The sequence below is a fragment of the Sorex araneus genome, chromosome X (assembly GCF_027595985.1).
Source record: "Sorex araneus isolate mSorAra2 chromosome X, mSorAra2.pri, whole genome shotgun sequence".
Classification (NCBI taxonomy): domain Eukaryota; kingdom Metazoa; phylum Chordata; class Mammalia; order Eulipotyphla; family Soricidae; genus Sorex; species Sorex araneus.
In genome coordinates, this window is record NC_073313.1 from 86,346,345 (window position 1) to 86,362,071 (window position 15,727).

The following is a 15,727-nucleotide window of genomic DNA, read 5'->3' on the forward strand; positions in this document are numbered from 1 at the left end:
GCGTTAGCAGCATCACGGCCTATCTGAACCATGTCCAAAAACGTGGAAAAGAGGCTGCCCAGCTGGAGAAGCTGACCCTGACGAGTCACCATTGCGGCAAGGTGTATTGGTCAAGGCTGGACTTGCATATCACCTGAGGTCAGAGCACGGGCCTATCTTCTTTCTAGACACAGGGCAGCCAGAGGGCTTAACGGACATAAGCCTGCAGTCACCGAGTGGGGGCTTTCTGCCAAGGACGCTTTGAAGGCGTTCTGCCAAGACAGCAGAGTTTCACCCACAAGGGCTGGCCTCTCTCTGCTGAGCAAACCCAGGAGGAGCTTATCACTTGGGACCTGCAGCAAGGGTATTAACAAAATACCAAACACTTATCACCTGGTATCTGTCAGCAAAACACCAAGGAACATCAAGTAACAATACTTTTTGAAACCAAGTACAAAAATTTGGCATCTACCTCCAAGGTGAGCAAGCCAGCCCAGGAAAGGCCGAAACAGTCCAGAAGGGTCTCGCTCCCACTCTGCCTTGTCTCTGGGTGGACCCCATTGTTTCAGGACTGAGCCTCACTCAGAAATGAACTTGCTGAAAATTCAAGTGTGCAAGTTTTAGTGACAGAAATCTTGACCTGGGATAGGCTACCCGCCCTTACCTCCCAGTACTTTTGGGAGCTCTGGCAGTCGTGGAAATTCAATTCACGTAACACCTTGAACACTGCTAGCTTATTGTCTATGCCAGGATCCTCCTCTAAAGAAGACTTATCTACAAACCTGGGAATCGACATACACCCAGAAGATCTGACCTCTCTTGCAATCCTTTTGAAAATCCAGATCCCACTGTTTATGGGTGGCAGCTGCTTTCTGGAACAGGGCGCCACTAAGTCCCCATACACTGCAGTGACCTCGAAAGACACTCAGTCTAATGCCAAATCCCAGGCTCGGCGTATGCGGAAGGATCCACCACTTGACGCCGCAGAGTGAAGGAGCAGTGGTATTTAAAGAGATCGTGAAGAAAGGCAGTGTCTCCCGTCCTACCGGCCAGACGGTAGGGAGGAAGACCCTCAAGGGCCTTGAGAAGCATATGCAAAGCTGCAAACCGTAAATGCTTATTTTCCATCACCGAGGGAAAGAGCTTCGCGCACTGGCAGGGAAGAAGTCCCGTGTCATGACAAAACCAAAACTGCCTATTTAGAGGGCTGGAGGGGACGCATCCAAAGAACCGAGGGAGAGGGAGAGGCTCCGCAGCGTTCTCAAGAGACTGGGGAAACTCAGGTGCACACGTGAGAGCTGCTCTAGTAGCGTTAGCAGCATCACGGCCTATCTGAACCATGTCCAAAAATGTGGAAAAGAGGCTGCCCAGCTGGAGAAGCTGACCCTGACGGGTCACCATTGTGGCAAGGTGTATTGGTCAAGGCTGGACTTGCATATCACCTGAGGTCAGAGCACGGGCCTGTCTTCTTTCTAGACACAGGGCAGCCAGAGGGCTTAACGGACAGAAGCCTGCAGTTTCCGAGTGGGGGCCAGGTTTTAAGGCATTCTGTCAAGTTAGCTCAGTTTCGTCCACAAGAGCTGGCCTCTGCTGTGCTGGACAAGAACTGTCCTAATAGGAATCTGCTCTGGGATCTTGTATCTGATAATCGAAAGTTAAAATAGGCACATCTTGGACTATCCACCTTCAGTGAAGAAGCGATTGACAAGTAAAAGTTAGAGATCAAGAAGTGCCATCACATTCACTGTCCCAAACAGGGTTGTGAGGTTGTCTATAGTAGCATGCCTGGCCTTAAAGCTCATCTGGGCTCTTCAACCCCATCGGCTCCACTGCGCCCGCCAGGAGCAATTCCTTACTACAGAGCCAGTAGTAACTCCTGAGCACTGCCAGGGGTAGCCCCAAAACAAAACCAAACAACAAAAAGCAGAGAGTGAATACACTGGCTCTCACTGGATACATTTGGGAAAGGGACAAAATAGGTGATGGGGCCCAAGAATAAAATTTCGCGTTCACTGTAGGGTGTAGATTCCCCCCAATTATCCTGACCATCGTACCCAAAGCATGTAATAGACTGTGTGAGATACCCCTCACAATTCCAGTGATGTTCTTTTAGACTTAGAACTAATAAAACTTCCTTGGAACCATGCAACTCCCTAAAGAGACAACTGCCTCCCTGACAGAGTTCCTAGTCCCGGATACACTACTGTTCTCACTGAGACACTAAGCCTTTGGAGGTTATGACTCTGCTCTATGACAAACACTCTGCTAATTCTGAAGGTTCTATTCAGTGTAGCAAGCTCCGAATACTCATTCACGGAGGCTTCTTGGTTTCAAGGTGCTTCAAGAACCTACCTTTTGCCATTTTCCACTTTGTTTTGTGCCCACACACCTTTCCATGACACAACTGGCTTGTGTCTTGCTTCCTGTTTCCAAACCTCATTCAACGCTGGCAAGGAACTGCTCTTTTGGAAAACTCAATCTCTTAGGAATTACATCAGGGATTTGTTCTTTACCCTTCTGAGTCTTAAAAAATTAAAATAGGAGAGGTAGAGAGCTGGTACAGCATGTAGGGCTGGATAAATTGGGGCGGTGGAACAAAATAAGTGATGGGGACAAGGAATATAATTTCCTTATGTGAGGACACTAGGAAGTGGAAGAAAAGTTTGTGTTCACCAAGGGGTGGCAGAGTCCCCCCAATTGTCCTGATCATCCTACCCAAAAAATTTAACAGATTGCATGAGATCCATACCAATTTCAGTGTTGCTCATTGGAGCCTTAGGACTAATAACTTGCCCTGCACACAGCTCACCCAGGTTCGATCCCTGAGCTTAGAATCTAGAGTAAGCACTGAGCACTGGCGGTGTACCTCTCCCTATAACCCCCCCCCCAAAAATTAACATGAACCAAGAACAGATTGCTTCTTTCCAGAGAGGATCGATTTGGGATAAGCATAATGAGGGGCAGAGCTCAAGTGATACGCTTTCCTATCAGAGGACACCAGGGAAGAACACCCTGTGTTCAAGGGGTGCCACAATTCTAGTCAGCCCAAAGTATTCAACAGATTTTCTTCAGAGCCCATCAAAAATCCAACAATGGTATCCACCAGAACTTGCTGCTTCCAGGGTCCTCATGGGCCAAAGTCGCTCCACATGCTGGGCTGCTTCACTCAAATTCATTGTGACATGAAGGAGGATCTTGGTACCAAACACAGGTTAGAAAGCAGCAAAAGAGCACAGACAGAAGGTACAGGAAGGAAAGATCCTAATTTGGCATGACGAAAAAATTATGGAGGCTTCTGTCCAAGCCATAAACATTAAGACTTAAGATACAGGAGCCAGCCATGCCAGTTTTCCCAATCTTCCTCAACTTTACTTCAAGAGTTCACGGAACTTCTAAGAGATAACAATCAAAACATCTCTGGGGATGCTGCTGTTTGAGGATGTTACTGAACTTCACGTGGAAAGACTGGCACCTCCTGGTTGATGAGCAAAGGACCCTGTTCAGGGATGTGATGCTGGAAAACTACAGGAGAATTACTGGGACATTCTGTCATCAAACCTGAAGCAAGCATCAAGTTGAAGCAAAGAGTAGAGACATGAAAAAATAAAAATAAAAGAGTAGAGCCATGGATGATAGATAACTGAAAATAGAGCCTCTCAGAAGAGAAACACTACAAATAAAAACAATGTAGATAAACATTCTCAAGGAAGCCCGACCTATTCAACATGCCTTTTTCTACTCTGGAGAAGCCTGTATTCTCTTGAACACAGATTTCTTCCTTTTTCTCCCCTCTAAACTTTTCAAGTTTTAATTAAAACTAATTTGCTTCAGGGTGAGGACAAAAGTACAGTGAGTGTAGCATTTGCCTTGCACAGGACCAACCCACATTCTATCTCCAGCATCCTATGTGGGTTGCCCGAGTACAGCGAGGAGTAAATACTGAGTGCAGAGCTAGCAGCAACCCTGAGCTTCACTGGGTCTGACTCCCCCCAAAAAATTTTTTTTAATAAAAAAAATAAAGATTACTTGCTTCACAAAAAAAAAGGAAAAAGGAAAGAAAAGTAACAATCTTGCTAGACTCAAGGAAAACAATGGTGACTATCAGAAGGAAGGAGTAGGTAGTGGAAGGAACCAGCAGGGGTCTTTTTGGTGGTGGGATGGCACTGCAATTTTGGTGGTGGATGTTGTGACAATTATACACATATAAAGGTATGAAGCTAACAACAGAACCTTTACAATATTTCAAACCAACTTTAAGTCAATTATGAAAAGCTAATTTTTTTACAAAGTGAATTTTGTTGTGCGAATTTCTCAATTTAAATAAACTTCAAGAAAAACATGTGGAAATGTATCAACCAACAAAATGGTTCAGGAAAAGACACAACCTATTAATATAAACAGAACAGACTAACAGCTTCATTACTATATCATGCTACTTAAACCAGCTTATGTCACACTTCTCTATGGTTTTATCTGCCAACTGGAAAGGTCATCCAACACAGACTAAATTTTAGATATGTCTAATATTTTCCCATTTCTTAACATTTCTCATCCTAACTTGGGGGTTTATAGGTTCATGGGTCTATATATGAACCCATTTAGCACATTTGATCTGATTAGTACCAATTATATTCTCAAGGACAACAAACTGCGCTTAACTCAAGGACATCAGGAGACGGAGAGAGAGTAAATAGGTCAGGCGTGTGAATTGCACATAGCCAACTGGGGTTCAATTCCTATGGCATCCAATATGGTCCCCCAAGCACTGCCAAGAGTAATTCCTGAGTGCAGTCAGAAGTAACCCCTAAGTATTGCTAGGTGTTACCTGCCTCCCTCCCCGAAAGAGTAAGGACATCAGACTATATGACATATAACTCTCTCAAGGATTGATACACAAGGGACTAAAATAATTTAGCTTCAAAAGATTTTACATATCAAAATAGAGAAATAAATGTTATTGCTTTTGAAAAACTACTTTTTTAACAGTTCAATTCTGGGGCCAGAGACACAGTTCAGTGGACAGGGTGTCTGTCTTACAGGCAGCTGTCCTATGTTCAGTCCCCAGAACCTCGTATGGTCCTGAGCCCTGCCAGGATTGACCCCTGAGTACAGAGCTAGAAGTCATGAGAACCTCGTGGTGGGACCCAAAACACACACACACACACACACACACACACACACACACAAGCCAGGATTGACCCCTGAGTACAGAGCTAGAAGTCATGAGAACCTCCTGGTGGGACCCAAAACACACACACATACACACACACACGAACAACCATTTCATGTCCAATTCTACCAAGCAACACAATCGGCTGCAGGCTCAGTGATGCCTGTAGTCTCTGGAAGTGGGGGTTCCCCAATCCCGGGAGTGCCAGGATCTTTGATACCTGTGGGATTTATCACTGCTCCTACTCCTACTCCTACTCCTACGACCATGCCATTCAGAACGCTCGTTGTTCCGGCCAACGTGAGTATCTGAGCTTCGATCTCTGTCTCTATCCCTGTTCTTTTCTTCCCTTTCCTCCCTCCTACTTAAGGACCTGTGTTCATGTTTGGGCTTCTCCTTCTTTGACTCCTTATCTCGGGGCTCTGCTGCAGAGTGGTAGGTTGTCCTGACCTCAGGGGAGCTGTGGTACTGCTTCAGCCCCTCCCTGGACTCTGACTTCAGAATCTTTTCAGAATTCTTGCTGTTGAATTTTTTATAGTCAGGGGAACTGTTTTCCTTTATCATCTTGCTTCTGGGTGATAAAGAGGAGACAGGTGGTTCTGGCTGTACTTCCCGCTTGTCTTTCTTCGTTTTCTTTTTTTCCTTTTTGCCTGGAGATAAGGGGGGAGGAAAAAACAGGAAATAAAAAAATAAACAACTCTCCCCCAAAGCTCCTTTATTTTCTGAATACACTGCATCAAATGCAGAACCAGGTATAAGCCTAAGCACCATCAGTTGTGACCCCAACCCACCAAAAAATAATTTGAATTTGGGGTGGTAGTGCTTGGAGGATCATGTTATGCAAGAGATCAAACCCGGGTTGGTTGTGTATACATCAAACACCGTAACCACTCGCTGTACTATTATCACCCAGGCCAATATTTTGAATTTTAATAATATATTAATATCCATGGCAAGACAGCAAAAAGAGCAAAGATTATAAAATGAAGAGTAAAAATATCCCATTTTCATCCTCCAATATGACAAGGAGCTTTTAAAATGTCTTAGGAGATTTTTGCGAAAGTGTTTATGCCTATCAGTATACTGTTTAAATTTACTTTTCTCTAGGGGAGTCTAGATGAAATAAAATAAGTATCAGGGCTGGAGCAACAGCACCGCAGGTAGGGCGTTTACTTTGCATGCAGCTGACCCAGGTTCGATTCCCAGAATCCCATATGTTCCCCCAAGCACCGCCAGGAGTAATTACTGAGTGCAGAGCCAGGAGTGACCCCTGTGTATCACCGGGTGTGATCCAAAAAGAAAAAACATGGGTATCTATATTTGTATCTTGACATAAACTTAATTTTACTAAGTCACTATTTCTTAAAAGTTTTAGTTATATGAATATTTTCTATTAGAAAATAAATTTACCTTTCTATGGTTAAATAAACAGCTATCCTTATCAAAACACAATTAAAACCACCTAGAATCTTTTTGGGTTGTAACAATTCACCTTTTTTGTGTTTTTTTGTGGGTTTGTCATCTTCAGAGTCCTCAGCTGAACTGTTTGAAGGTGTGTGAGCCCCACAGCCTTTCTCTTGAAGCAATCTGGTCACATCATCCAATTCATCTGAGTCCTTAGGAGCCCGATAGTTAGACACATGATCCACTCGAATAGTTCGTCCTTTGATCTAAGACAGAATTCCAACACATCAGCAAAGACAGTACTCCCACCAAACTAGGTGCCCTACACCAACTTCCTGCTAAGTCTATCTCTGGGGAAATCTCCAACACTGTTTGCCCAACTTGTGTGTTTGAGCACATTTTCCCAGACAGCAATTTTCTCTGCTCTCAGACCAACCACTTGGGGCCTGAGGGCTACTGGAACCCCTGAGGCGAGTACACTAGCATCATCGGTCATTTTACCCATGTGCCATAGAAATATTTTTGGGCTCTATTTGTGTCATGGCATGAAAAAACGCTGGGAAATTTTGTAACTAGTTCACACTGTTATTTTTGCTGTGAAACATAAACTCTGGGCAAACAACAAAAGATTAATCACTCACTTCAAACAGAAACATTTCATTTTTCAGGCACAGACTTAATTCTTTTTTGTTGGGGGATGGGGCGTTGAGACACTACTGGCTGTGCTAAGATCATATGGCATGTCAGATCAAACCCTGATCAGCCACATGCAAGGTATGAGCCCTACCCACTTTGGGATCACTTCAGCCCCTGATACAGACTTAATTCTACAGGCAATGGCACACAAAATTTAAAGTCTAGCTTTTATTGTTCCAATACAAGGCCTGACTTTTTGTCTTACCTTTAAGTCTAACATACCTCTAATCCTCTATACTATTTCCCATTTAAAACATTTTTGAGGGGCCAGAGCAATAGCACAACAGGTAGGGCATTTGTCTTGCACGTGGCCAACCCAGATACAATCCCCAGCATCTCATATGGTCCCCACAGCAAGGCCAGGAGTAATTTCTGAGTGCAGAACCAGGAGTAACACCTGAGCGTCACTGGGTGTGAACCAAAAAGGAAAAAGAATATATTGAAAAGCATCCCTTCCTTGACACCATTTGAATATAGGCTCCCTTAAAATGAAAACCTATAACCCCATTCCATGCTGTCCTAGTAACCACTATTAATGGTGCAATCGGTGACAAATTCTCCAAGAATCACTCTCCTGGGCTGGAGAAATACAGTGGTGAGGAGGGAAAGGTAAGAAACAAAGGCCTGACAGGGTGGGTGGGGGAATAGCAAATGCTGAGGAAGAAACAGGTGCTGGCAGGGGCAGAGGCCCATGTAACTGCTTCCAGGGAACAATTTCCCCACACCCCTGAAACTCTGTATGTCTCATTCTGGTGGCCTCTGGGCCTGTGTGAGTCCGGGGAAAAATAAAACCAAACCACTTCCTCAGAAACATTCAGCCAAATCCTGCTTAATACTTATACTCACCTTGATGCCATTAAAATTGTCAACAGCCAGAATTGTGCTCCGCTGGTCTTCATAGCAAAGGAAACCAAATCCCTTGGATTTCCCAGTCTTCTTATCCCGTACCAGATTTATGTTAACAATCTCACCATATCTATTTATTTATAAAAAAAGACACTATTTGAAATAAAATTTTCAGAATGGATGACGAACAAAACTTAAATATTGACAATAAAAAACAAAGCTAGAACCAGTTGACCAATGAACTTGGGTCGGCCTATAAAATGTTATAGAGGGGGAGCCAATGCAGTAAGACAGTGGGCAGATCTCTTGCCTTGCATGCAACGAACCGGGTTCAATCCCTAACACCCCATATGGTCCCTTGAGCCCCACCATGAGTGATCCCTGAGCGCAGAGCCAGTAATAAGCCCTGAGCACCACTGGTGTGGCACCCCAAAATAAGACAAAAATGTTATTCAAGGATATAATTGAAAATGTCCAATTTAAAAATTGAGTTATCTATGGGATATAAAGAAACATAATAGTGAATAACAATTTCTCAAAGGCAACAGAACCTGAGAGTTGGGCTATAAAACTGAGCTTATCAGGGCCGGAGCGATAGCACAGCGGGTAGGGCGTTTGCCTTGCACACGGCCAACCCGGGTTCGATCCCCGGCATCCCATATGGTCCCCCAAGCAACGCCAGGAGTAATTCTTGAGTGCAAAGCCAGGAGTAACCCCTGAGCATCGCTGGGTGTGACCCAAAAAGCGGAAAAAAAAACTGAGCTTATCAAGGGAGCTGGAGAGGGACTTCTAAGCTAAAAAAAAATTTTAAAAAAATAGAAAATGAGTGAAGAGAAGAAAAGTGCCTGCCATAGAGGCAGGCTGGGGGTGGGGAGTGAGGGGTGCTGAGAAATGTACACTGGTTGAGAAATGGATTTTGGAAAACTGAAACCTAATCTTGAACAGCTTTTTAAGTGTCAATCTCACAGTGATTCAATTGAAAATAAAGGCAAAAATTTTAAAATACTGGTGATAATAATTAAGATTCAAGATTCATGACACCACCCTAAATTAAAGTACTCAACCACTACCAGGAGAGAACCCAGAGCACAAAGCCAGGAGTAATGCCTGAGCAGAGCTCAGTGTCACCAGGATAAACAGTATAGCTAGTAAGCTGCTTGCCTTGCACACGGCCGACCCAAGTTCGATCCCAAGCATCCCAAACGTTCTCCCGAGCAACATCAGGAGTGATTCCTGACCACAAAGCCATGAGTATTGCCAGGTGAGGCACAAAAACAAAAAAAATAATTTTTTTAATAGAGTCACCAAAAGAAAACAGCAAACAGTAAGAAAACTCAGTGGCTTTGAGTATATGCTTTTCAGGTAGGACACTTAGGCTCAATCCCTGGTACAAAATGGTCCCCCAGACACCACCAGAAATAATCCCCCAGCATAGAGCTGGGAAAAGTTCCCAAGCACCACTGGACAGGGCCAAATAACACAAAGAACAAAGAAAATTTGATGAATACATTATAAACATAATCACAGACACAGATTTTTGCCAAAATCTATCATCTTTAACAGAAAGTACTAAAAACAGCTCAACTAATGTCAAGAATTATTTACCTATTTAATAGCAGCCAATGCAATTAGGAGAAAACATATATATGAAAAAAGGTGAAACCATATTTGTTTGAAGATCAGATGTGACAGTATTATAGAAAACCTAAAATACTAATTTTAAGAGTCCAAAATTAACTTACAATGTCTAATTAAATTTTTTGTCAAAAATAGGTTATAGTTACAGATAAACCAATTTCTTGAATACAAACAGTAATCTTTTAAAAATATATAATGGTGGAAGAACCCCATTTATAATAAGCAACAAAAAAAGATCTCTATAGAGAATAACCTGACAATAATATAAACACCTCTTAAAGTAACATTCAGAAGTTAGCAAAGAGGGACTGGAGAGAGTACAGCAGGCAGGGTGCTTGCCTTGCATAAAACCAACCCATGTTTGGTCACCCCATATGGTCCCTTCAGCTCGTCAAAAATAATACTTACATAGAGACTACTGTGGTTTAAAAACAAATAAAATTAAAAATCAAGAGAAAGCTGGCAACATTAATCCAATAATTACATAAAAAGAGCTGCATACTAAAATGTACATTAGTTTAATTTACAATAGGAAACTATTGGAAACAATGCCAACAATTAAAAGACAATAAAGAAATATACCAATGTTTTTCCTGCTCCCTATCCACTGTACTCTCTGGCCCTCTTTCCTATATTCCTTTCTATACATTTTGTCACAAGTTGTAATTACTAATGTAATTCTCTGATAATGAAAAAGCAAAACTCTGTAGTGCACTTGCCAATGGTTCTTTGTTGTCGTTAGCTTTCAGTCCCCAGAAGAAACACTTTTCCAAAATTCCAAAGACAGTTCCATAACCCTCAAAAGTCCCTCACACTACCCCTGCAGAGTCAACCACTCTGCTCAAACCCAATCCTAGACAAATGACCTATCAAAAATACTTTTGAAAGTGATTATTTAACAATGGCATGAAGAACATTGTGTTTTCTTTGTCTGTTTGTTCGTTTGTTTGTTTTTGCTATTTGGGTCATACCCGGCAATGCACAGGGGTTACTCCTGGCTCTGCACTCAGAACTTACTCCTGGTGGTGCTCAGGGGACCATATGGGATGCTGGAAATCAAACCTGGGTAGGCTGCGTGCAAGGCAAACGCCCAACCCGCTGTACTATCGCTCCAGCCCATCATGAAGAGCATTTGGAGCGAAAATCAGAATACACATACTAGCTGACCATCACTCAATATAAACAAGACCAAAACATCTAGATCAATGGGTCTTCAACCACCAGTCCATGGACCAGTACACAGGCCAGTGGTATTGAAGAATGAGGCCCTAGATGAGAGACTAGACCAGGAATAGATACCATGAAGAAATGGAAATCATGGGCTGTACCTACTGTGAACTTCCCCAACACCCAGAAGCAGGGAGGAAGCCACCTCTATCCCTGCCAGAGCTCTCAGCCTGAGTGGGATGCCCAAAACCTACACCCATGGCTCACTTGTCATCAACATTGCCAAGTTTCTTTCCCATGGCCTTCTAACATCTATGGTACCCAACGCAGGAACCAGAACCTACGGTCCCCTAAGCTGTCCAGCCAAGGCAGATTGGGTCGGCTCACTAACCTTACACTTATCTGGAAGCAAAGAAAGCAAACTACTACCTAAACCTTTGGTTTTTACTCCTAAATCCTATACACTCTGTTCTAAGTGTATAGTGTCACATAGGTGTGGGCCTGCAAGGGTTATTATGCCTAGTATGTAGGGGGTCAAACAGAAACTTTGCAGGGGGACTGTAGCTCTCTAGGAGTCTTGTAATCTGCTCTACTGTAGGTCCAGGCTTAACAACGCTCAATAAAAGATCAATGAAACAGCCGTAGAGAAAATACAGGTGGTACAGCCCTTCCCTTGCATGCAGCTGATGGGAATTGAATCCCCAGCACCACATACCATGTCCTCCAACCACTATCAAGAGTGATTTCTAAGCAGAGTCAGGAGTAACCCCTGAAGAACTCCCCACAATGCAAAAAAAGAGAAAAAGAGAAAAAAAAAGCAATAGAAGCAGAGCAGAAGCCTTGAGACAAGTTGCTGGATTTTCCACACTGAGAGAGCTCTACATCTATGTCCTGGGTAGAACTAAAGCAAAAACTTGAATTGAGCTCTCCCTATGCAGAAATGCCAGTCAGCCTACAATTTGTAAGGAAACAAATTTTTTCATGGAAGAAAAATGACACTGATAATCCAGAAAGCAAAAAATGAAAGCAGACTTACTGGGAGAAAACACAGATAACATCCCCTTCAGTCAATTCATAAGGAAGTCCCCCTAGAAGAGAAAAGTCACATTTCAGTTCAAACATTTACCAAGCATGTCCTATGTCCTATGTACCAGGCTCTAGGCCTAGTCCTGAGGTTATCAAAATAGGATCTAAACTCACAATTTGATAGAATACAGTACAACAGTATTATAGAAAGTTTTTTTTTTAAGTTTGAACATGGAAAGGTCAAGATAACCAGTAACAGACTAAACTAATTTTCCCTCAAACACCATTTTTTCTTTTTGGGTCATATCTGGCGTTGCACAGGGGTTACTCCTGACTCATACACTCAGGAATCACTTCTGGAAGTGCTCAGGGGACCATATGGGATCCTGGAAATTGAACCTGGGTGGGCGGCGTGCAAGGCAAATGCCCTACCCGCTGTGCTATCGCTCCAGCCCCCTCCATTTTTTTTAGATGTTAAAATGTTTTGTTTTTTTTTTCAATTATGTTGCCACACCCAACTATGCTCAAGGATCACTCCTAGAGGCATTCAGGGGACCATAAGTGGTAAGTGCTTTGCAACTAATGTTAGCCAAATTCAAGGCCTTACCCAGAGTACTCTTTCTGGTCCTCGAACCAAACCTTTATAGACAAATGAGTTAGTTTCCAACACCACAAATACATTTTAAAATATAGTATCAGCAGTTAGAGATATTATAGCAGATGCTCTCCTTACATGCATCCAACACAACCTTGATGCCCAGCACCCAATATGATTCCCCCAAGTCCAGGAGTGATCTTTGAATCTAGAGCAGGAGTAACCCCTGAGCACAGCAGGTGTGCCCCCAAAACATGTGTTTGTGTGTGTGTGTATATATATATGTACATATACATTATATGTGTATGCATATATATGTGTGTGTATATATAAATTTGGCCAGAGTGATAGTAGAGCAGGTAGAGAGCTTGTCTTCTATGCAGCTGAACTAGGTTGAATCCCCTGGACCATATATGGTCCCCAAACCACACCAGAAGTAATCCCTGAGCTCAGAACCAGGAGTAAGCCTGAGCACCACTGACTGTGGCCCAAAATTACAAAAAAATTTTTGAAGTCATGCGCTCTTTATCTATCATAGTGGGTCAGACAACACACTTGAAGGACCCAAGGATGTGATGCTGCTCTGACACTGCAGCTTCGGGTGACCTGGCAGTGCTCTGGTGCCACCAAGGCTACACCTGTTGATGCTATGAGCAGGTTTTAGTGCTGGGGGCCACCAGACCTAGTTTAATAATCTGTGCCCCTAACCCGCTATCCCCCTGACCCCCCAAAATCAGTTTAGATATGCAAATATTATCCCTACCTCTCCTTCACATAGGATTATAAAGAAAACTTTTAAGCATTTCACAAAAGTAAATCCCCGTTCAAACATGTCCTACCTCTATAAATGGGTTTATTACTATGACTCATGAGATTGTCAAAGCAGCCAAGCATGTATTTCAGGCAAAGCGAGGAGAGGAGAGGGAAAGTGAAGAGGCGCAGGGGGAGAAGAAGAGAGGAGTGAGGGGTAGGGAAAGAGGAGGAGGAGAAAGGAAAGAAGAAGGGGGAAGAGGTGGAAGGGAGAAGGGGAGAGGGGAAGAGGGAAAGGGGGAAGGGGAAATGGACTGTGAGGAAAGAGAGAAAAGAGGAAGGACAAGGAGAAGAAGAAAGGGGGAAAGGTGGGAGGGCTTAGAAGAAGGTATGAAAAGAGGAAGGGGAGGGGCAAGATGGGAAGAAATGGGAGAAGAAGAGAGGCAGGTGGAAGGCAAGGGAAAAAGGAAATCAGGGAAGAAGTAGGGAAGAGGAGAGGGAAAGAGGATGATGAGAAGGGGAAGGGAAGAAGGAAAAGAGAGGATGAGAAGGGTAAGAGGAGGAGGACAGGAGCTGAAACGATAGCACAGTGGATACAGTGTTTGCCTTGCATGCGTATGAACCATGTTCAATCCGAGTATCCCATATGCCCCCCTCACACCTGAGCACCCCCAGGAGTAATTCCTGAGGGCATGAACCAGGAATAAACCCTGTGCAACGCTAGGTGACCCAAAAAGCAAAAAAAAAAATTAAAAAATTGAAATAAGGGGCTGGAGCTATAGCACAGCGGGTAGGTCGTTTGCCTTGCACGCGGTCGACCCGGGTTCGAATCTCAGCATCCCATATGGTCCCCTGAGCATGGCCAGGGGTAATTCCTGAGTGCAGAGCCAGGAGTAACCCCTGAGCACCGCTGAGTGTGACCCCCCCCAAAAAATTGAAATAAATCTCTACAACATTAAAAAAAAGAGAAGGCCAGAGAGGGGTAAGAGGAAGAAGAAGGGGACAGAGCAAGGAGAGGGGAAGAGAAGGGCAGGGGAAAGCGAAGAGAACACGAAGGAGAGGAGGAGAAGAGTGGGAGAGGAGAATGAGAAAGGAAATGGGGAAGGGGAAGAGAAAATGGAATGGGAGGGGGAGCCAGGGGGAAAAATTAAAATCCGGAAAAAGCACAGAAACAAGGGGCCAGAGACAGTACGGTGGCCAATGCGCCTGCGTGCCCAGAGCCAGTGTCGGGGTCCATCGCTGGCTACAGCGTATTCCCCAGAGCCCGCCAGCGACCCCGCTGCCTTGGGCCAGGAGAAGCCCAGGGCACGGCCGGGTGTGGCCGCAAAGTAAGCAGCAGAAAGCAGTGCCCGCAGGTCTGGAGCCGCAGCAGGCGGGGAGGGCACTTGTCGTGCATGAGGCTGACCCAGGTGCGATCCCTGGCACCATCCCTGCCCCACCCCATATGGGCCCCAAGCACCGCCAGAGCCGAGTGACGCCTGAGCATCGCTGGGTGTGAGCTCCGAGAGGGCGGGGGCGCGAGGGCGCGAGCGAGAGGGGGGAGCGTCTGCACGGGAGACGGGCGGGAGGCGGCTGGGCCCGAGCGCTCCGCGGGACACTCACCCAAGAAGATCCAGGCGCTGTCCTTGTACTCGGAGTGCCAGGACACCTTCTCCGCCACCCCCAGCTGGACCTCGCGCTCGTTGAGCTCGTTGATCAACTTCACTTTCGTTAACGGGCTGCGGGAGTTACGGCAGAGTCAAGGGCCGCGGCCCGGCGCGCGCCCAGCCAGGGCTCCCCTGAAAGGGACTCGGCGCTTTCCGGGCTCCGCGACCCCCGCCCCCCCACACACGCTTCGCCCCCGCCGCGGCCCGCCCTTCCCTCATCTCCTCCCTCCCGAATCCCAACCCCCAGCCCCGACCTCCCACAGCCCACACAGGAGAGCCGGAGCCTTACTTCATCCTCAGCCGGCTCCCGCCGCCAAATGCCGAGCCAACGACTTCTGGAAAAAGCCGTTTAACCGTCGCCCGGCTTCAGCGCGGCAATCCCATTGGCTAGAGCTCCCCCGGAAGGGATCATTCGAACCGGAAGCGAGTAGCCACGTCTGGACGTAACGCACGTAACGCATGCGCACGAGAACCGGGACGTGCCTCTGACTTCGACCGAGACAGATTTTTTCTCTAGTCCGGCTCTTCCGGCTGTGAACCGGAAGGACGGAAGGGCGAGCTGCGTCTCTTGCCTCAGGGCGGCTTCTGTAAGCCCGTGACGCTGACCGCGCTCGCCATTAACATTTGCCGATTGGCGGCTGGGGAAAGTGTCCTGATTTGGAGATTTTGATCCCAGCCTTTACTCCCAGTACAAAAAACCCTGTTTAGGTGACACACAGCCACATGTTGCTGTGGGCTCGTCCCTAAAACATCCTTTGTGGGGGCTGAAGCTATATCATAGCGGGTAGGGCGTTTACCTTGCACGGGGAC

At 45.4% G+C, this 15,727-nt stretch overlaps 1 protein-coding gene and 1 pseudogene across 1 annotated transcript; one reads left to right on the forward strand and one right to left on the reverse strand.

Moving 5' to 3' along the window:
* The first annotated feature begins 722 nt into the window (after positions 1–722).
* Positions 723–1,890, forward strand: LOC101538884 (zinc finger protein 512-like; annotated as a pseudogene).
* A 2,359-nt stretch (positions 1,891–4,249) lies between these two features.
* LOC101538616 (RNA-binding motif protein, X-linked 2-like) lies at positions 4,250–15,315 on the reverse strand. Its single transcript, XM_055123002.1, has 6 exons — positions 15,207–15,315; positions 14,874–14,989; positions 11,937–11,988; positions 8,096–8,225; positions 6,642–6,819; positions 4,250–5,799 (listed from the first exon to the last, which is right to left on the reverse strand). Exons 1-6 carry the CDS (start codon positions 15,209–15,211, stop codon positions 5,303–5,305), a joined length of 978 nt encoding a protein of 325 aa, XP_054978977.1. The 5' UTR covers positions 15,212–15,315; the 3' UTR covers positions 4,250–5,302.
* Between the last annotated feature and the right edge of the window lie 412 nt (positions 15,316–15,727).

Excerpts from the sequence above, each read along its gene's own strand:
- LOC101538616 (XM_055123002.1), bottom strand. Across the intron at positions 8,226-11,936 it reads GTTATCTGTGTTTTCTCCCA|ATATGGTGAGATTGTTAACA; the intron begins GTAAGTCTGCTT and ends ATAAATAAATAG. Across the intron at positions 6,820-8,095 it reads ACAATTTTAATGGCATCAAG|ATCAAAGGACGAACTATTCG; the intron begins GTGAGTATAAGT and ends ATTCTGTCTTAG.